Below are 21,316 nucleotides of genomic sequence, written 5' to 3' on the forward strand. Positions count from 1 at the left end.
CCTCCAGCGTGACCACGCCCCCCGCGCGCCCCAAATAGGGCGGACGGGGCCGCCGCTGCGACCACGCCCCCTTAAATGGTCACGCCCCCCCAAAACTGGCCCCGCCCCCGGCGCGCCCCTCAGAGCGCTGGGTACGCGGGGGGCGATGGCGCCGCCGCCTTGGGGGTCCCGCAGCGCCCGGCCCCTGCCCGCCCGCGGGTGGTACCTGTCCGCCCGCCTGCAGGACGAGGAGGACGAGGAGGATGAGGAGGACGGGGAGTCCACCCCGCTGCTGCCGCCGCCGGCGCGCAGCGTGCGTGTGAGGGGCGGCGGGGAGGGAGAGCCCCGAGGGGGCTGCGCGGCCGCGCTGGGTGCGGTGTGAGGGGGAGCTCGGGGAGCGCGGGCTCAAAGGTCGGGCGGGCGGGACGGGGCTGTGCGGGGCGGCTCCGGGCTGACACCTGGGGAAGGGGGGGCTGAGCCGCTGCTCTTGGTCCCTTTGGCTCTGCTCCGGGTCCCTTTGGTTCTGTGAGTGCCGAGCGCTCGGAAGCGCTGCCATGTGCCCACGCAGGGAGAGCCTCCTCCGGGCCATAAATCTTTTGCGCTCTACTATCACTGTACTCAAAGGTTGTGGGCATTTGGGATGCCTGCGGGGCAACATCGTGCTGTTGTGTGCGCAGCAAGGGTTTGCATGGTCTTAAGAGTGAGAAATGAGGTTTTCTTGATTTAGATTAAGGAAGGAAAAGCTGACTGTGGCCCCCTCCCTTAAATTGCCTCCTGTAAGAGACCAGAACACCTCTCGCACTAATTGTACTTCTTTTTCTGGGCCTTTTCACAGAGTTCTTCAAGTCGTGGTTCCTCCTTTGCTTTCTCGGTGTTCAACCTAATGAATGCAATCATGGGCAGTGGGATACTTGGCTTATCCTATGCTATGGCCAACACAGGGATCATGGGCTTTAGGTAAGTTTTCAGTTTTTACATATCCTCATTTTTAAACTCAGCTTGTAGTTTTAAGTGGAACAAAACTTGATTACTAAGGCTCCTGTGCAAATCTGAGGAAGAAATAAATAGCATGTGCTTTTCAGAATTGTTGAATAAGATCTTCCCTCTTTGGTTTAGTCATTCAGATCAGGCCTGACATAAGCCCTGCCCAGACGTTGCATTGAATTGCCACATGGTGGCAATTTCTTGGCCATTACTCCTGATAGATTGGCAGTTTCCTTTCAAAGCTGTTATCTCCTGTAGTTCCAGCAATGGGCCTTCTGGAGTAGGATGGATATGTGTCTGAAAATTGTGAATCAGCTTGTGCTTTTGTTTGCACTTGATTGTTGTACCTGCTGACCTATGGATAACGGGGCCAAAGTCACCACAGTTGTCACTTTTACCATTTTCTGAGTGTTGGTTCCACTTCACTGGAAGCTGTGTGTTTGTCTGTGTGTATGTACACACACAAACTCCTATGTTTATGTCCTTTTTGTAATCCCTATGTCAGGCCTTTGCCTTGTATAGTGTGTGATATTCTTAGTGAACAATATAAGGAGCAGGGAACTTCACAAGTTTTGGGAATGTCAGGGACCACATGAACCATAGTCAGCAGATACCAGCCACAAAATGAGGAAATCTTGTCTTGTGGTAGCTTAATTCTTGCAAAAGTAGCATTCTTAGAGCTAGAAAGTGCATTGTGCTGTAAAAGTGCTTTAATTGTGACTGTTTTGTGGTTTTTTAGTGTCTTGCTGCTGATTGTTGCCAGCCTTGCTTCTTACTCTGTGTTTCTTCTGCTCAGTATGTGCACTCAGACTGGTAAGTGAAAAGGATTTATCTAACAGTGAGCTCTGAAGCATTTCCTCAGCTCTATCACAGAATATGTGATGTTGATGAGTAATGATTGCAATTAACAGGTAGCTGTGCCTGGCTCACTGGTCTTGATTTATTTAACTCTTTTAATGATTATTATTTGCCATTTAAAAATCTGAGTTTGAGATTTCTTGTCAGCTGTCGCTGCCAAACCGACTGGTTTCTAGATTTTCAGTTTTAATTGTTTTTTTTTCAAAAAGCCTCTCTCATCTTTCCTAATATACAGATCCTGTATTTCTGCAGCGAAATTATTTTGGTGCTGGCATCAGTGTGTGCTGCTGTTTTCAGTGCAGGCTTAGGAGCAATGAAGTAGCAGCCTTTAATTCTTCTGCCTGTAATGTGTGTATTTTTGCTCCTGGTTTGAGATGGATACCTTTCAGGTTTTGTGATCAGGTTGGAGCATCATAATTGTCGTGGTGCGTTACAGATGCGGGTTTTTACGGCATTTTTTTATGCTGAATGGGAAGTCACGTTCCAGTCCTTGGGAACTGCCCTGCCTTGGGAATGCTCAAGTGCAAACAAATCTGCTGATGTTTTAATTCTTGCTTCCTTTAGCTGTAACTGAAACGACTGCTTCCCTGAGTTCTCCTACACAAAGATCACGTTACAGCAGGAAGTCTCTTGTCTTTTCCAGTCACCTGGTTATTGTTTCCCTCTCATCTGTTTTCCTCTCTTTTCAAAGGTGGTGGGAGAAAGCTTCCGCTTCTTTCCTCCTTGGCTTTGTTTTCTTTAGCTGCCTTTGGTCTCTCAGATGATTGCTTCCTGATTCTTCTTAGATCTGCTGCTCCTGTCCTCACCTGTCCGGTGATCTTCTTCACACATTCTTAAAACACACTCCTCAGAGGTAGGGTTACTTTTATGGTTGATACTTTTGGCTGCTTAATTATTTGGGATTAAGTCTCTGGTAATGCTTTTCTCCTCCTGGAGCTCTGCTTATTAGAAAGGAATCAGAACCTGAAACAAGTAGGTAGAAATGTACATGAGAAGCAAAAAAAAGGGTGGGTTTGAGGTAATTTTGTATGGCCTTTTTTTACCCCTTCTTTCAGGCTGAAAAATTCTGTATTACATAGGCACTAAGTGATATTAGGTTGTAAATGGTAAAATAATAATTAAATAATAATAACAATATAATAATAATTACAGAGTTGCTTGCACCTAAATTATGGTGAGAGGGGAAAACTAAGGATTTAAGTTGTCTGAAGTAAGAAGAGTTTGGATATGAACCTAGACACCTAATATGTGAGAATGTTGTCCAAAGCAACAGTCCACCTCAAGAAAGCATTTTTAAGATGCAGACAGCTGCAAGCAAGGAGCACCACTGAAGTGACAGGATGAAGTATTTCTTGTCTGAAACAAGCACTTTACAGTTAATTATTAATTATCACCCAATGCTGACAGGTAGGACCAGCACCAGAACTATGTCTGGATAAGTTTGCTGGATTTATGACCTTTTGTGTTTTATTTTATTTTTTTTTTAAAATAAGATCTGAGATTATATTCCCTATAATTACTGTCAGTTATTGAAGTAATTAAATGTTAGATAGAATTCTGAGTTTTTCCTTTGAACATTGTCTTTAAAAAGTGAGAAATATGACCCGTTGTACCTTGACAAACTACATGTTTGATTCCAAAGTAGGTGATTAAATGTTTTTCTTTAAAAAAATCCACATTCATTTGTGAACAGTGTTATAGTATCAAGCTTAGTCCGTGGCAACAAATGAGAAAGAAATTTTAGTATTTTTATATTAAAAAATGAGCTAGAAAAATTTAAAGGGGGCTGAAGAAAAACCTTTGAAAGTGTTTGTAAACCGTTCATTAGGAAAGAGCTGACTTATAAAATACCTTCTGAAAAGGAAGCTCTAAATATGAATTCCATTTTAAACAGAGACCAGGATTTACTAAGCACTAGCATTTTAGTTGCAGTTTAAAAATAACTGAATAACTGAAGACGCTTCTTTATGTTGGTCTGGACCTTTGCAAAATCCAGTGATTTGTGTAGACCAAAGGGCTTAGCAAAAAAAAAATATTCCCAAGTGTCAAGTGTTGTGTTGGGATTAGTTTAGTCACTGTTTTCTCCTTCTGTTAATTCAGTACGACCTGTGTTGTTTTGGGCTGATAAGGGCTAAGCTTGCTCTGTAAAGCAGAGGAATTGGGAGTTTAAATGGGATGTACTTTGAAGTTCTGTGACTTTTTTTTTTTTTCTTTCTTTGTTTTCTGAGTGAGTCACAAATATTGCCGCTGCTATACCTGCCCATTTCACTCCACGTTTAAAGGGGTAATTTCCACGGAGTGTTAATGACATGATAAAAATTAAACCAGTCAGGCAGAGCTTACTTATATAAATTGTGCTTAATATTTTCATCCATATGTTCTTGAAATCTCAAAAGTAATGCAATTAAGTCTTAGGGGTTCCCAGTGTTCACAGAACTAACCTGAGTGCAGAAACAGAAATTATTTTAAGGTTTCATATTGCTATTTTGGAATTGTGTGGGAAAACTGCCAGTTCTTTTTGCTGATAACTCCTCATACATGTATGCTGTGTATTTGTTGCCACGTGGTACAAACAACTCACTCTTGAATGTGTTTAACATTTTGCTGATTTTTATTTTTTGATGCCATCGAAGTTGGCTGCCTAAAATGCCCTTTTTTTTTTTTTCTCTTGTGATCAACAACTTTATTAATAAAAATAAGAAAAATGCAGGATAAAATTTAGTAAGACCTATTTCTTGTTTAATTGTATTTGTATATAAGTCATATTCGTGTAACCAGAGATTTAAGAGATAATCCAGGTTTATGCTGAGAGCTGACTCATTTAATTTTATTTAAAATTAATCTGTTATTTCATTTACTTTCTTGGAGTGTGTTGGTGTCAGTAGTAGAGCAGCATGTGAAACTGAGAAAATCAAGTGAGAAAATTAATGACGTTTTGTTAGGTTCTGATTGTATATTTTTGTTTTGTTTTCCACCTCTGGAGCATCTGTGCAGGACTTCAGTGAAATAAAACCACCTACTCTTGGGCAGTTGGGAGTCTGAGGCTCCAGTCCTGTCATCTGATCTCTGTGTCTCCTGTGTCATTTACTGCAGTGGGGCTTCACTCAGGTGTGAAGGGCTGCCCCAGCAGCTCAGGTTGCAGGGCTGGGCCCTAAATTAAGATGTGACAGCAGCAGGAGCAGTATTTTACCAAACAGAACCAAGGAAGAGGAACCAAGCGTTGTGACAGTAAAATTACATGGGTTTGAGGTGAATTTTTACCCTCTGAAGGGTTAAAACTTGTGGGGCCATTTCATTATATCCCGAGAAAGTGAGTGGTTTTTCTCAGGGAGCTTTCATCCTTTTGATATCACTTGAGTTTCTAATAACAAAATACAGAGTAACAATGAAAGGCTTTAATATGATTTCCTTCTCTCTGAGAAGGGATTGCTTTGAGTTACCAGCAATATTAGAAGTGAGCTTCAGCTAAAACCCAACAAAGTTATACAAGAAACCACAGGCTGGTTTAATGTCATTATGTAAGTTGGGTGCAGGTAAGGGCAGGATTTTTGTTTTGTTCTGGGTTTTGCTTTGCTGTTCTTTTGGTTTAGGTTGGTTTTTTTTTTAATAATAGATTTCAACTAAGGAAGGTGTTTACCTTCAGCTCTCTTAAAAACAAATAGTGCCTGACTTTTAAAAGCTGTCGAGGTGGTGATGTTTGTATTTGTAGAAAGATGAAAATTTATCCTCTGTTATCATCTTTATTTAGAAAAAAAAGTGTGCTCTTTTAAGAAACAAAATATAGAAGTATCTTATATCTAATTCTTGAGGCTAATTTCATAATTCTTCACCTATGGAAAAAGCCTTTGGAAGAAGGCAATTTGTCATTAATGTATGACTTACTTTTTAAATATTAGTACTTAAAACATTAAATTGAGTTTCTGTTGAGTCACTGAATGTTTCAGCACAGAGCTGTATTTTATAGCAGGGGTACAGGCATATATAAAAGCTATTTTGCAAATAAAAAATGCTACAGAATGCTCTTTTGACCTGCATTATGTTCATTTAAAAAGGGGGAAGAAGGCAAAGATAGAGCTTCCAAGCGATTTTGAAGTTAGAAATATTTTAGCTTTTTTTTTTTTTTTCCTTACTAACAGCTGCCACTTCTTATGAAGACCTTGGCCTGTTTGCCTTTGGATCAGCTGGAAAGGTGAGTATTTATTTTTACCTCTCTTTTCCTTCTTGGTCTCATGCTTCTGATATGCAACTGTCCCTGGCGTCGTAAAAAGGCGTAGGTGAATAAGTTGTATAATTACTGATGCCTCAGTGTGCTGGAAATTCTGCTACAGCCTGAAGCTTTTCACTTGGTTTCAGTTCGTGTGCCTGGACTGTGGAAGCCCAGACCTCAGTTAAATGTAAAATAGACCCTCCTTAAAATGCCAGGTTTTTAGCTGTGAGTACAAATGTGCTCCCCGGCGTTGTTGTCCGGCGGGCTCAGCACTCGGGCTCAGGTTTGTTACGATTCCCTCGTGCTTGGGCTGGAAACTGCTGAGGGACAGGTAAGTGATCCACTGTTGGTGTTCCAGCATTTCACAGGGATCTAAGGTAAGGGATTGTCTTTCATGCAATCTCCACAACGGGAACAACTAAGAGCACGTTTGGTGCGTGCTATTTTTTTCGTTTTATTTAATAAACTCTTCACGCGAATGTTTCTTACTTGTTGTTTTAGGATTAAAAAACTAACAAAACCCAACAAATAGACAGTCAAAAAACCCAACAAAACCACCAGTAAACTAACCATTTCTGGTATAAGAGTAATCAAAATGTTAGCTGTGCTTTTTTAGGTGTGTACTGGATGCGTTTTTCCTAACAGACAATGTTATCCAGTAATACTGGGTGCACAGGAAATATTGCCTGTGAGTACTGCACTCTTATTATAATGAATTCTGTGCTCTGTGTTTCAGTAACTAAAAGCAGGTTTTACCACACAGAAGTATGATTTTAATATTTTACTGAAACAATGTAAATTTTTTTTTAATTAGTTCTGCTCATCAGGCTGGAGTCTGATTTTTTATGTCTTAATGTAAGCGAGAATTAAAGCTGAGATATCAGGTGTTTGTGAGACTTCCATTAGCATGAATAAGCAGCTATGAGTGTAGTCTGAGGATCAATATTTATTGATCAAAGTTCTGAAGTGATCAACCTCAAGAGATAATAAACCTTGATATTAGCAAGGTATGAAGTGCAGTTATTTTTTCCTGGAGCTGTTCTGCACACATTAACCATAAGCCATTGCTTGTGAAGCCCACAGAAATTTAGATCTTAAAGACAAAATAAATGTGACTTAGTTTGCCTTTGCCCTGAACCCAGGGTGAACATACATAAACCAGTCTTGGCAGATGTTTGTCTAATCTGTTATTTAAAAGCTTAAATGAAGACATTTCACAGCTTCACTATGTAGCCAATGTCAGTAATTTTTTTTTAATTCTCCCGAGTATACTTATTCATAATTCTCAGTTTAAATAATTTGTGCTAAAAATTATCTTTTATTTTCAGTGTGCACGGAGAGCACTGGAATATTTTTAGTTTGGGAAGCTGTTGTTTACCTAAAATAATTAACCAAAGTTCACCCAGTTTTCCTGATGAGCACTTTTCCCGAACACTTATCTTTCCATCTTGAAGCATCTTTGATATTTATACAACTTTCTTAAAACTTGCCTGCAAAACAGGCTTTGCTATTTCTGATTGTGTTATCTCAGACTATTTTCTCTATTTGCAATCTAATAACTCTAAATCATATTTTTGAGATCTTCCTGAATGCCTTGCTTTTAACTGATCTGGTTGATTTTTGGGCTTTTCTGGTTTCACCGCAACCATTCTGAATTCTAATCTGTCTCTGAACAATTCTCACTTCAGTCAGGCACAGACTTTTTTCTTTTGCTTTTTTCTCACTCGTGGGGGAATGATGCAGTCAGACCACTGTAGGATCTTGCTTGAACTGACAGCTTAGGCTGACTAATTACTCTGACTAATTACTGGCTGATTAATTACTCTTGAAGTAGAGCAATTGCTCAACCTTATGGTGATTTTCTTTCAAACATATTTTTTCTGAGATTTGTGAGGATGGAAATTTTCTGCCATTGGAAGATTGCTGAGTCTCCCTTTCCAAAGGGGGGAAGTATTTGTTTCCATGTATGGCAAACTGCAAGATACCATACTTTAGGGATTTTTTTCCTTCCCTTGGTGACTTTTGAACTGACTTTGAATTCATTTAAAGTCTGAAATGATTTTCTAGTTGATCAGTTGAAAAAAACGGCAACTCTGTTTTCAGATTTTATTCAAAAGTACAAATTTGTTTTTCTTCTCACTCTGACATCTGTGGCTTAATTTTTTACCAAGTTGACTTAATGGTAGCACTCATTCAGGAGTGTTCTGCTACATCAAGAAGAGCAGTGTGTAAAAAGAAAAACTGCACTAGATGACCATGGTATTTTAGAACTGAGCTGAGAAGAAAACAGTGGGAAAACTTTATAGCCGCTTTTAAGCTTTTTTTTCAGTTAGAAGTTAATTTTCTTTTGGATTCAGACAAGTATTTTAGTAGCCTGTGATCGTTTTTTGCTCCCATATCAGCCCAGTATGAACAATCACAAACGCTAAAGAAAAGTCTGTCTGGTTTACAAGTTTTAAGGACCAATGACATCCCTGACGGTTAAAAACACTCAAGTTTTTGGAGTGAGGGAAGTGCACTTGAGCTTGTACAAATCTCTACTGTCTGTCTTTTCAGAGCTAAATGATCATATTCATTTGTATTCACCTGATATAAGTTAGGATGCACTTATATGTTTTCAGTGATTTAAACCCCCGATCTTCGCTGTGTTAGTATTCTTGTTTTGTCATCTCAGAATAAAAACGGCTGATTTTCAGGGAGGGCTTTTTTGCTTCCGTGTTCATTTTAGCTTGTGTTGGTTTCCATGTGTTAAACTCTTCACTAAGGAGAAGATGCCCTTCCTCTCAGGACTAGTTATCGCTGCCACATCTGGTCTGGTTAAGATGATACACGTGTGTTTTATGACTGCCGGGGACATACGATTTTAGTTACCCTTACCCTTTCTAAAGAAATCAATTCTTTTTTTATAGGTCCTGGTTGCAACTACAATAATTATCCAGAATATTGGAGGTAAGAAACTTCAGATGCTCCACATGAACTGTGTGGAGTATAACCTTACAGGCTACACAGCTCCACAGACACCAAAGGCAATAATTAAATTAAAGTGCTCTTAAGAGGACAGAAAACTTAAAGGAAAGGCTTATGTGATCATGCTAAGCAGAGGGGCTGTAGTCATGGGGTAGATGGGGGCAGTTATGGGGGTTGGGGTGTGTGCCTGTTGCTGCATCCCAGGATGTGGAGCACATCCATTATAGCTGGCACTGCTGGTTGGAAGGGGCTGAGGAAGCAGCATCTCTGCTCCACTGTTCTGTACATTTGTTTCTGGTAGCTGCACTTTATCAGATCATGTGTTTTGGGTTTTGCTGTTGGAACCTGCCTATGCATTTTAGTGATTTGTGTAACAACTGAATGTTTACTTAGCTCTGATGTTTCATATGTTCTGCATTAATGGGAGCCTTTTTTCCCCCTGTTAGTTCAATACCTTGTTATTTGGGGGAGTTGTTTATCTTCCCAACTTAGTTCATGTGGGCTGATATGCTGACATATGCTGGGCTGTCCTCTTACACTTATTTTGTCTTCCTTGGTGCGTGGCTTAATAAAATTACACTACCTGGTTTTGCATTTAAACTCTTACTCAGGGATGCTTGCATATCTGACTGTCACTAGGTAGTATTGCCCTTAGAAATTATTTGTCTGAAAGTAGACAGTGTTTAACAGAACAATTTTAGATTTTTTTGGCTCTAAATGTTTGGGATATTTTCTTTTAAATGAGGGAATCATGAGAAAGCTCCCTCCTCTGTCCCCTACCACCAAGAAGATACACATGTTCACGTACATCAAAAGAAGGAAACAGCATTCCAGTGCTGTTCTTTCCTGTAGGATTACCTGTCAAGTCCAGACAATGCAGTGATTGCTGGGTTTTGTCACTGTGTAGACATCTAGAACTAGACCAAGTAACTGCTTTCATGATAAACTCGGAACATTTCTGTGTGCTAAAAGTTCCAATAATAAAAGCTGCCCATTTGAAATGGCTGTAAGAATCCAAGCATTAATTTTAGGCAGGAGTGACCATATCAATTCCAAGATTAAGGACTACTTATTCATACAGGTTTTAGAGGATGTTCTGTAGCAATGAACAAATCTTCTAATTTCCTTTCCCGTTTGAGCGGATCTCTAAATACAGCACTAGAGGAGGGATACACAGTGCAGGTTCTGGAGATTCTGGGATCATGTACAAGACTCTGTGGTCAAAGGAAATATGACTCTCATTTCTTTCTCATTGCAGTTCATAACCTTCTCTGTGTCATTTTTAATAAAATTCAGCTCAGTAACTCCAGAGCCCCAAACTAGTGCGTGCTGGATATTACCAAACTCCTTATTCCAACTTCTGCAGTGGCTTTCTGTGCCTGCAAGTTGGGCCTGGTTTGCCAACCAATGGGTTTCTGTCAAACTAATTAAAAAGTAGGGGTTTGCAAGTTGAAATGCTTCTATCAAATATTTTGAGTGACCTCATTTTGATGGGAGATTTCAAAAATTCTGGTTTGGTGGTTCTGGTTCTAAGGGCAACATGTTTCATTGAGATGGCTTATGTATCCGGTACCTTCACTTGCAAGGGTGGCTTGTTTTCAAATGCACTGAAGAGACAAAGCTGACTTTCCTGCCCTTGAGTCTGTTGGTGTTGGTAGTGCTAAACGTGCCCCAGGCTGTGAGGGTGGGTGATCTGTGGAAGCCTGGGTGGCAAGTTGGGCCTCTGGCACCTTCTCCTGCACAGCAGATGTGTTGTTCTGTCGCTGCAAGGAGCTGTCACAGCTTCTCTTTAGCAGAGCTCTGTCTGGGAGCAGATCTCCAGCTGCCTTATTTCTCTCCTTAACAACCACCTTTGGCAGTGCCCTGTGATGCTGCAGCCCAGGCCAGCACTGTGTCAGGAACCAGCTTTGAGGGTGACTGTGCTGCAGGCTGACAGGCTGCTGGAAAAGAATAAGGAAGGTCGAATAATTCTCTTCACTTCTCAGGGCCTTGACTCTTGAAGGAGTGCATGGAAAGAAAGGAATTTTTCTTGTCTTTCTGGTCCTTCTGCAGATTTTAAATGGGAGTGGTGAAACTGTGGAGTATAGTTTGTCCTTGAATGGGATCCATGCTGGGATTAAGTGTAAAACTTGGGCTCTGCCCACAGTGCCTTTTGGTAGGTGTTCCCCTCTCTTTGTTTTTCTGTGTGAAGGGACCAGCAGCACGGTGCCTGTTGGGCAGACATCCAGACTCTGTCAACATCTTTGATGTCAGAGTAAGGCTAAAAATAAAATTGTTTTCTGTTACCTCTTCCATCATCAGACCTGGGCACGTTGCATCATACGGTGTCTTATTTCACAGATGATGGGAGAGCATAAGATAATGAAAGATGCCTTGTGGCTAAAATAAGCAACTCTGCCAGGGTTATTGTCACTATCTGCATCTGCTCTGGGCTTTTTTTACAGTTTTGTCTGATCCCTTCTAAAAATAATCGAAGTGCAGAAGTGATTTACATTAATTTGTGGTGGAGAGAGCGTTTTAGTATTCATTTTAATAGTTATGCTTTCCAATTTGTCATCTTTGCTTTTTTTTAAAAAGGAAGCTTAATGTGCAAATTTGAATGTGACATTCTAATTGCAGGCACTTAGGGATTTGTGTAGATAGGGGAATTGATTTTTTTTTTCTACTGGCAGGATATTTAACTTAAAAAAAAAAAATAAAATTTTGTACAGCTGCAGGAAAGCACTGGTTGGTCAAATTTGGAATTTAAAAGGTTAAAAAAAATTACTTCAAGTGCACTGCTTGGAATTTTAACATATCTCTCTAACAAGAGTGTTCAACTTTTCCTGCAGATTTTTAATGATCCCTTGGAACACTTTGTAATGTTGATTCAAGTAACACAAATCAAATACCAAAATCCATTTAAGTACCAAGGATTAACTAAGGATGCATCAGGATAATGCGATATCCAAATGTAAATTAAGGTGATTTTAGTATTGTATCTTAAAGACTTTATAGAATATGTACAGCTTAGAGTGATTAAACTTGGAGAAGATTTGCCTTGCTTTCCTTATAATCACTATGTTCTTGTTCTTGCAATGTAGGTGTTGTTAATAAAGGGAAGCCAAAAGGTTGAATGGGAGGGCCAGTGCTACTAATTTTTATGTTGCTCTGTTTGTCAGCATTTTGGCCCAATCCAGCAGCCCTTTAATGTAAATAACTAGTGATTGGTTACTTGTGAACTGCCCTGTTCTAGAAAGGGCTGGTTAGTTGTGGGGGGGGGTGCAAAGTGGACATGAGGGAGGGGACCATCACATTGCACCTACCGGGCTGTCAGTTTGTCCATCTGCTCCTCCTGACCCTTTCCTGCCACCCACATCTTTCCGTGGCGTGACATTCCCGATGTCCATTTCTTGCCTGCTGTGCAGAAGAGGATCTTGAAGGGTTCCAGATCCTGTCAGGTGCCCTCAAAGAGAGGAGAGGGCAAGTTGTAGCCCTGGAGGCACACGGGGAGGGAGGGAGGCTGCTGTCAAAAACACTGAGTTCCACGGCTCTGCTGGCTCTTCGTGTCATCCTTCCCAGGAGCAACTGGAGTTGGATGGAGTCCCTGCTATTGTTTTCATAGCTTTGTGTTTTCTAGGAAGTGAGGGATGAGGCACAGGGGGCCAAAGCCCTTCCCCCTCTCCTGCCAGGAAAGCTCTGTGAGCTTCCTGGGTGCTTTCCTAAGGTGAGGAAGGCAGACAGTAGTTTCTCCTTCTAGAATGATCCTCTCTGGATGTGACTGAAAAGGAGGCCACGTGCCCGAGAGAAAATCTTCAGGAATCTTGCAGTGTAAGTAGTAAAGACAGAGAAGGGCTGATTTTAGCAAGGCTGGTGGAAAAATGGAGGCAAACACAATGAAGTATTGCACAAGAGCAGCCCGTTGCCAACACTAACAAATCCCCAGCACCGAGGTCTAGCAGGAAGCATGCGGAGTTTTCCAGCGTGCTTCCCAGGGCTGCGGGCTGCCACCAGCTCAAGGTCACCGCTGCTGGAGATGGGGCCTGGTGGCTGGGATACACACAAACATCAGCCCAAACTGCTGAGAGCAGGAGGCTAATTATTTAAAATTTATTAGCAGCGGGATTAAGCGCTCCGGTAGAACCTGCAGTGCAGACGTGTAGCTTGGGTGGGTCCATGTGAGGAGTTTCTGCGACGGGTTTTATTTCTTTTCCATTGCTTCAGATAGGCTGAGATACACAGGATGCTGGGGGTCAGTGTGAGTAACTCACCTGCCTTGGCTTGTGCCCAGGTAGTCATTCTTTGGAACTAAGCTTTCCAGACAGCTGTCTTAATTTTACAAAGAATTATTTGCTTTCTAGTATAAATACAATTTAATTCACTATAATTTCTGTAACTGGTGCTTGCCGATTTTGTTTCCATATTCTGCACTTCAGATGTCCTCGATAGGTACACGTTTCTCTTCTTTCTAAGAAAAAGTAATGAGGCAAAAAAGGTTGTTCCGTGTCCCTGGAGCGCTGTTTTGTCCTCGGCGCTGCCTGAGCGCTGTAGGCAGTAACTGGAAGCTGCAGGATTAGTTCCAATGGGCGATGCTGTTCTGTAGCTGCATTTTATGGCCTGTTAATACAGTCAGGGTGACAGACAATACACAGAGACCCCGCTGTGAGTGCAATACACCCTAAATATGTATCTACATTCGGGTGGTTCGTATTTTTCAAGCGTCCCGAAGTGAATCGAGAGGCGTAACCACCGGGAAAGGCAGATCCTTAAAAACAGCAGCACCACCATCTGCTGGCCTGGCCCGGCCCCACATGCCCTGGGCCGCCTTCCCGGGAGAGCTGCCGGCAGCCCGGCGCCTCGGGAGCCTCCAGCCTTCTCCTGCTGTATTCCACATCCCCTTCCCTTTGTTTTTCTGCGGGGTAAACAATGAAATATTTAACTTACCTCCTCCCCATGCAAATTTATAGATGTGTGCTTTCTGTGAGTCACTGCTTGCAGAGACTAAAGACCTTGTTTTATCAAGTTAATTGGGCGTTTTCCTATTGCAAATTATTTTCTTTTGTGTTTTTTTTTCTTTTTTTTTCCCCCAGAGTTCATTCATTCTGCAATTTGCAAAATTTGTTTCAAATTTAAACAGAGCAAATTTTTTTTTCAGAATGAGGGGGTGGGTGAGAATAACCTTCTTTTTTGTAAGCAGAGAGAACAATACTCAACCAACTTTGGAAATAAATGAATGGTGCAAATTATGGAAGAATAAAATACAGCTTGTTACATGCTGAGACCTGCATCCTTAATACCTTAAGAAATTACTGAGCTTCCTTAAAGTATGGGAAATCTAATTCTGTTTTCAAACAAACTCAAATGTTTGTTTTCACAGCTCGGTTTGCTTTTGACCTGAAAGCCTAATTATCCTGACTGATTCAAAGTGAGGATTTCCAGTGCAGAGCTGCCTTAATTAAGGGCAGGTTTGTCAGCTCCTGTACTAATTTAACAATTGATAACCCATGCTCCCGTGTTTTCCTGTTGCAGTGAATAGTTCTTGGAAGTTTTGACACTGTAAAGAATATTAAGCCTGCTTTAAGTAATAAAAAAGAAAAAAAAACTTAAAAAACCCCAAAAAACCCCAACAAAAAACCCCCAACAAAATCCCAGCCTGCAGCTGTACTTCAGAATGGAATATGTGATGAACTATGTAGGAAACTTTTCCTTTTTTTTTTAGCATAAATGTACACATGTAATTAAACTAATGAAGTTTTACCAAAATAAATCTGCTGCCCAAGTGTTCCCTACAGAATAAGAAGGACTTTTTGTTTTTTAAGCTTGCCATAGGTAAGTTCCAAAAAAATTTGGGTAAAAGATAAAGGTAGAAGGAAAAGGAAGCAGGGGAGCAGAAATTCATTGGGATGAGTGTCCATAATATGAAGACTGGCAAGGAAGTTGACAATGTTTTTCACTTCTCAGAATATCTCCATGTTAACAAACATCTTTCACACACTCTATTCTACATATGTATTTTAAAGCAGACAATTTATCCCAAGATATTTTTTTTTTTTAAGTTTCCACTAAGAGGAAATATTACAAACAATCCATCAAGGTATTGGGAGGCTTCTTAAAATTGAATATGTGAGGGATTCAGTGCAAAATGAACACAAAGAGCAGACTTTTAAGGCCATAAGGTGTGAGGGCTGAAATGGTTGATGTTTTGCAGTGGCATCCATCCGTCAGTCCTGATGTTTCCACAATTTGAATGACATATAAGAAGCTCAGTGCAACACTGAAGTACTTCCTATTCCATTCTTACTCTTTAACAGGAAGAATGGAAGCTTGCCCAAAATACTCCCTAGTTTCACTTTCTTTCCTGAGCTCCTTCCCTGCTTTCCTTTTTAACTTTGCCACGTTGTTTGGATTAGGACAGATTCAATTTTAAACAACCCCTGTATCAGCAGAGGGAGGCACGAGCCCAAAGGGGTTTGTCACGTGCAGTTGATATGAAGGATCCAGCTTGGATGGGCTGGACTGTGCAGGGACTGGGAGTGTTTATTCTGCTATTTCTGCTGTTCAGCCTCTAATCTTTTTCAGAACTTTGGGAAAACTTGGTCTCTTCCTGTCTGAACTCTTTAGAGGATGAGAGTTAAAAGCATTTTCATTTATCTCCTTTATTTATAGATATTTATGAGGAATCCCTGTTTTACTTGGTATTCCCTCAGCTGAAAATCAGGATTGCTCTGTCTACTTTTGACTCCCAAATATTTTTGGAAGTAGGATCTGTGGAGCCTGTGTGTTTTTATTGATCCAGGCTGGTTTTTTCCCAGCCTTCTGTCTTCTCTTGTGGGAAGGTTGGAAGAGAGCTTGCTTCCATTTTTCCCCAGTGCTTAACATCTTTATAGGGCTCTAATACTATCAGTGGTAGATGAGGGAAAACTGATCAGAAAAGTTGGTCAGCCTGTTTAGTTAAATGATTTGAAGGGGTTTATCACAAGTAAATTTAATATATATATTCTCTGGTGTAATTGCTATGGACTTCAGCATTTGGTCTTGTTTTGAGTAGGACAATAAGAAAAAGTGACACTTTTTTTTTTTTTTCTGGTAACCAAAAAGCCATCCACATATTTGATTTTAAGATTGGGCTACCTCAGAAGAGATAGTTTGGGGACAGTTTTAAAAACATAACCTTGGCTTCCCTCTTCTCCAGCCCCTAATGTTTTTTCAGGTAGGGGCACATATCTTCAGTGCTGAACAATGCTGTAGCACAGCAAGGGCATTCTGAGTTATATATGCATGGTATTTATATTTCTAGAGAGTCACAGCTCATGGTGGCACTGCAGGCTGTAATAATGGAAGTGTAAAGCAAATATAGTTTCTATTTATCAAACATCTTTTTTCTGTCAGAGAGCTAATACCAAGCTTTCAGAACACGATGAAGCGATACGTATTTTAAAGAGTGTAGTTTCTTGCTGCTTTCAAGAAAGCCTGTTGAATAATAAACTATGAATATAATTTTGATTTCTGCTGAATACTGGTTTATGGCCTGTTGAGACGTTCAGAACTGCTTAGTTCTCCATCGAGTAGCTCCTGGTGCCTACTGAAAATTATCTAAAAATAGCATAATACGTGCAAATTTGGGACCTGAAAATTAGGAAGTGACTGTACGAAGGTTGCTCATGTAGTTGTAGTTCAGGACTTCCTGCATCTGCATATTGCTGAAGCCTCAGACTGTGCCCTTGCACGCAGTTTGTTCTGCAGGAAACCTGTCTCGTTCAGTCCCAAAATAGATGTCTCACGTCAGTATTTCAGAGTGGAATAAATCAGAGCACACGGTGGGGTTTTGTTGGGCTCACTTGTGTCACAGTTCAGTCTCGTGGCTGTGTAATCTCTTCCTTCCGTTCCACATCAGGGCTGCCAAGGAGAGCTGACATTCAATTTGCACAATGTAACTTGACGTGGCTTCGCTCGTGGTGGGTGTCAGGGAAGTGAAGTGCAATTTGTTATTTGGAGCAAAGGATACAGGACTTTTTGTCTGTCATGTTCTATGCACTTTATTCCCAGAGTAGGAATTCCTACTTTATTTATCCCTACTCAAGGAATAAAGTGCATAGAATAAGACAGACAGAATTCTGTTGTATTGTTTCAGTTTTTTTCTTGGTTTAGTTTCAGCTTTAAAACACCAAACAAACCATGTTCTTTGCTCACTTTTGTAGTGTGTCTCAGAGTTACACAGTGGTTAGTGTCTCACTTGGCAGTGAGTAAAGCTACAAGGAGCTGCTTCTCTGAGGAGAATTAAAATTGTGTTTGTAAGTGAACTAAAAGCAGGATTTGGCTTTTTAAACTGTATTTACTGTGGGCATCCTGCTCAGGTTTATGTATGAGATTCAGGTCTTATTTAAGCATCAGGATAGAAATAAAATTATTCATTATTAATTATTCACCCTGGAGAACAAATAAGAAAATATAAAGAGGGGGGAGAAAATCCTACTATGTGAGATTGTTTCCCATATGCCCAGAGAAAGGAAGAAAGATGCAAGTTTCTTGGTGCAGGATTGGCTCCCTCCTTAGGAGTGGAATTCAGTGAAATAGGACTCCTCCTAAAAACAAAGAGTAAGTGCACAACAAAGGATAAGTGATCAAATGATTAGCCAGAGGCTAATAGGAATGCAAGGGCAGAGTGACAGATTGCATATTAGGAGGAAATCTGATCTGGAAATTAATTCAAAGCTTTCTGCAGCGGGGACTGCAAAGGAACCAGTTTTGAAATCTTCCTGAAGGACATAAATACGTGCAAATTCTGACTTGCTTGTGTGTAAAGTATTGTGTCATACAAGAAAGAGGGCTAATGGATAAATAAAGTTGAATTACAATTTAGCAAAGTTTTCCTCTCCCTCTTATTTTTTTTTTTTTTAAATTTAGGGTGAAATCTGCATCTGCCTGCAGCTTAGTGTGAGAAACTGTGTTAATTTACTTAAAAATTCTGGTGATTTAGAAATATGCATGCTGCAGCCTTCTCTGTGGTTGGATCTACATTCTGTTGTGTGCAAACAGGAGAGTAAATCAGGACAGCAGATAAATAGCTCACCAGGCACAATCAACAGCTATATGTCAACAGGGAAATGCACTTGAATATTGGAAAAAAAAGTGCTTTTAATTATGAAGAAGTGAATATTTCCTTAATTAGTGATGTGCCAAATTGGTTTTAATTTAACCTTGTGGTAGGTAGATGTCACTTTGTATTAATGGAATTTGCTTTCTTTAAAGAGACCACATTACCTTTCTTCAAAATGTAACAGTAACTGCTGTAGGACACCAGTGTCTGAGTCCACACTTCTTTTCTTTTAAGATTCAAAACATTCCTTAAAAAAAAACCCCAAACCAAACATCAGCTTATGGAAGTTTGCTGATTTACCTTTCCAAGATGTATGTTTTAATTTTAAAGCATTAATAAATATGGCACGGTAAAATTCTACAGAATTACTGAGTACAGAACAGTAAAATTTGAACACAACAGAAAAATTTTTGTCAAGAATTAAATGCAACTAAACTTTTATTGGCAAGTTACTAAAATTACTGGATGCTGAAGGATGGAAATTAGTTTCATGTAGGCTTTGATATTTGTTGAAGCTCTTTGTAAAGCTGATTTTTCTGAGTAATTTTCTGCTAGTTTTTAATTCATTTAAACACTTGCTGCTTACATGAAAAAGTGACATGAACAGTGTGTGAAGGTGTCAGATTAGTGTAAGTTGTAATTTAATAACCCTCCCATTTATGCCTTTGATCATTTTATGTAGTAAAGGAGAAAACTGACACAGTGAAGGAGTTTTTGGATTTATGTGTTTGTATCATTGCTTTCTGCTGAACAGAATTATAAGCACTTAATTTCAAGTCAACGCTTTTGTAGGAGTACCTAGTAATTTCTCTTCTGATTGGCAGTTCCTGTATATTTTGCACTTGATGTTGTTGCTGGGATCTTCTGGCTGGTGGGTTTAGCATGAGAATCAGGGGTCTGTCACTGATAATCCTCTTAGCTCTGAGGACCAAACTTTGCAGTGTATAAAAATCCCTTTGAAGTCCTATTCTTTTATATAAATTTCTGTCATATAATTATTTAGCACAACAGCAGTTGAACAACACTAGAAACAGAGTCATTAAAGAAGCCTATTGTGTTGATAGAAATAAATATTTTTTACTCTCATTGTTAATAATGTCTTGTGAAGAAGAAGGAGGAGTCCTGCAGCCTCGTCGTCTGTCTCTCACCCCTAGGTCTGTATTGCCAGGTAAAAGGTCAGACCTGGGTATTATATCATCTTGCCTTTTAGTCCTTTGGATTCCAAGACTCACATTGTAGCAGTCTCTTTGGAGGCATTAGCTGACATCAGTGCAACACTGGGGGACTTGCAGCTATTTTTAAAGGAAGTGTGTGAGAGAATAAATTCTGGTTCTGGTGCCGTGGTGTCTAATGCAGAGCCAGGGTGTTCCAGCCAGAACCACACTGGTTCAGCCTGCTGGCTGTCACAGCCAGAGATGTTGGTATTCCTCTGCTAAATCTGTCCTGCTTCTCTTTGCAGCCATGTCATCTTATCTGTTAATTGTGAAGTCCGAGCTTCCTGGGGCCGTTGCAGGATTCTTGAGTGGAGCCGAGAGCGGGTAAGGAAAAATGCTTCATGTCATGCACTCTGTATTTGTCCTGAAGGAAAAAGCAGATCAGGACTGCTGAAGGAGGTGGGTGCTGACACTTCCTCTGATCTGCAAAAAAAATATAAATAGTTATTTACAGCAGTTGTTGGAATATAAAATGTATTTGGCAAGTGCAAGTGTTCTACTGCACACAGAGTGGGATTCTTTCCTCGTAGCCATTTCCCATCAGACGACCTTAAAGTCAGTGGCAAAACTCCATCTACAAGAATCTCCCTTCTGTAAAAATTTAAAAGGGGAAGCAGGATGGAGAGGAGGAGAAACATTTAAACTGCTGTCATGTTATCACTTCACATATTTCAAAACCACAGGACAAAAAACGGCAGGCATTTATATTTAAATATTTTGTTGTCTTGCTCTAGTAATTGGACTTGTCATGGGAGAAATGCCAGGTTTCCAGACTTGGTTTATAATTCCTTGACTTGGCTCCCAGTAAAGAAATGATTCTTTGCAGTTGAGCTGTAAAGCTGTGTGTAAGGAGTGTGTCCCTCACGTTTCCATCAGAACTGTCACAAGGAATCTGTGCCTGTGCTAAGGCAAACACTGCAGCTTCAGCACTGAAATACCTTGTTTGAGTTCTCCCAGTGCTGCTGTTCCAGTCCACTGTCATTCATAACAGTGTATCTTGGACGGGGTTACAGCTGTTTTTCCAAATTGCTATTTTCAGATGTTTTGAGCTCAGAACTTTCTCTGGATTGAAATGTGCTGAAATTGTCTCAAGGCTGTGCGATGCTTGTATTATTCCTGAATGTTGTGGGTGAATTTTAAGTGAAATCAGTTTGTTAAAAGGTACCTGAGTTAATTTTGTAATTTTTCAGTTACAACTTAGAAATTTTATAATGAATTTGAGAAATGAACTGTGGTTGTAATCTTGCTTTCTGTCTTTCTGCCCTTTTGGCCCTTACAGTTTTAGTAAGGTTTCTGTTGGTTTTCTTTTTTCTTTTTTTTTTTAAACTATTATATTTTATGTGTGTATGTAATTTTTAGACTGCTAATGTATCTCTTCCAGCTGTGGTAGTCATCAGCTTTTCAGTTGGGTGCTATAACCTTCTTCAAGATCATACATTAACCCCACTCTCCATACACACTGGCCTTGAGCTGCTGCTGTATGTGCTGAATGTGTGTTCCAGTCTGTCTGTCCCCAAATTTAGTGTCTTTAAATCTCTTACTACTGGTTTTAATTTTAGGTCAGCTCTGTTCATGCAAAGTGACTTTTCCCAGCAAAGACACACTTTAAAACAAACAGCTTAAGAAAACTCGTAGCAGGTAAAACCTGGAGGTCCCACATGTTGCTCAAAGGATTTTTTTGGCCTGGAAAAGGCAGCATGAAAAGCTGCTTTATTAAGGTGGCTGTGTGATAATGCACCTCAGATCTTCTGGATGGGAACACTGGTGAAGGCACAGACAGGTTACAGTGCTGAAGTGGTTATTACAGATCACCTGGGCTGTGTAATCCTCAGTGCACTGTCAGCACTGCCAACACCCACGCTTCTTCCTTCGCTGAAATTACAGTTTGAGGTGGGAATGAAGTTCAACTTTGCATTTGGAAAGAGCTGAGATTGACCATAGGAATCCTAACCACGGCTCCAGTGGTGATTGGCAGCCCAGGTCTCATCCAGTTCCTGCCTCTGTTAACGGGAGTTCTTCCACTGATCAATA

General features: G+C 40.4%; 1 protein-coding gene across 1 annotated transcript in view; it reads left to right on the forward strand.

The window, feature by feature from the left end:
• The first annotated feature begins 242 nt into the window (after nt 1-242).
• SLC38A6 (solute carrier family 38 member 6) overlaps nt 243-21,316 on the forward strand; it is a 41,752-nt gene continuing 20,678 nt past the window's right edge. Inside the window, exons 1-6 of the mRNA XM_017807629.1 lie at nt 243-292; nt 815-936; nt 1,703-1,776; nt 5,958-6,010; nt 8,938-8,977; nt 19,531-19,609. Coding sequence (XP_017663118.1) covers nt 863-936; nt 1,703-1,776; nt 5,958-6,010; nt 8,938-8,977; nt 19,531-19,609 — 320 coding nt within the window. The 5' untranslated portion in view covers nt 243-292; nt 815-862. The remainder of the gene's footprint in view (nt 293-814; nt 937-1,702; nt 1,777-5,957; nt 6,011-8,937; nt 8,978-19,530; nt 19,610-21,316) is intronic.

The sequence above is a fragment of the Lepidothrix coronata genome, unplaced genomic scaffold, assembly GCF_001604755.1.
Source record: "Lepidothrix coronata isolate B3197 unplaced genomic scaffold, Lepidothrix_coronata-1.0 Scaffold19, whole genome shotgun sequence".
Lineage (NCBI taxonomy): Eukaryota > Metazoa > Chordata > Aves > Passeriformes > Pipridae > Lepidothrix > Lepidothrix coronata.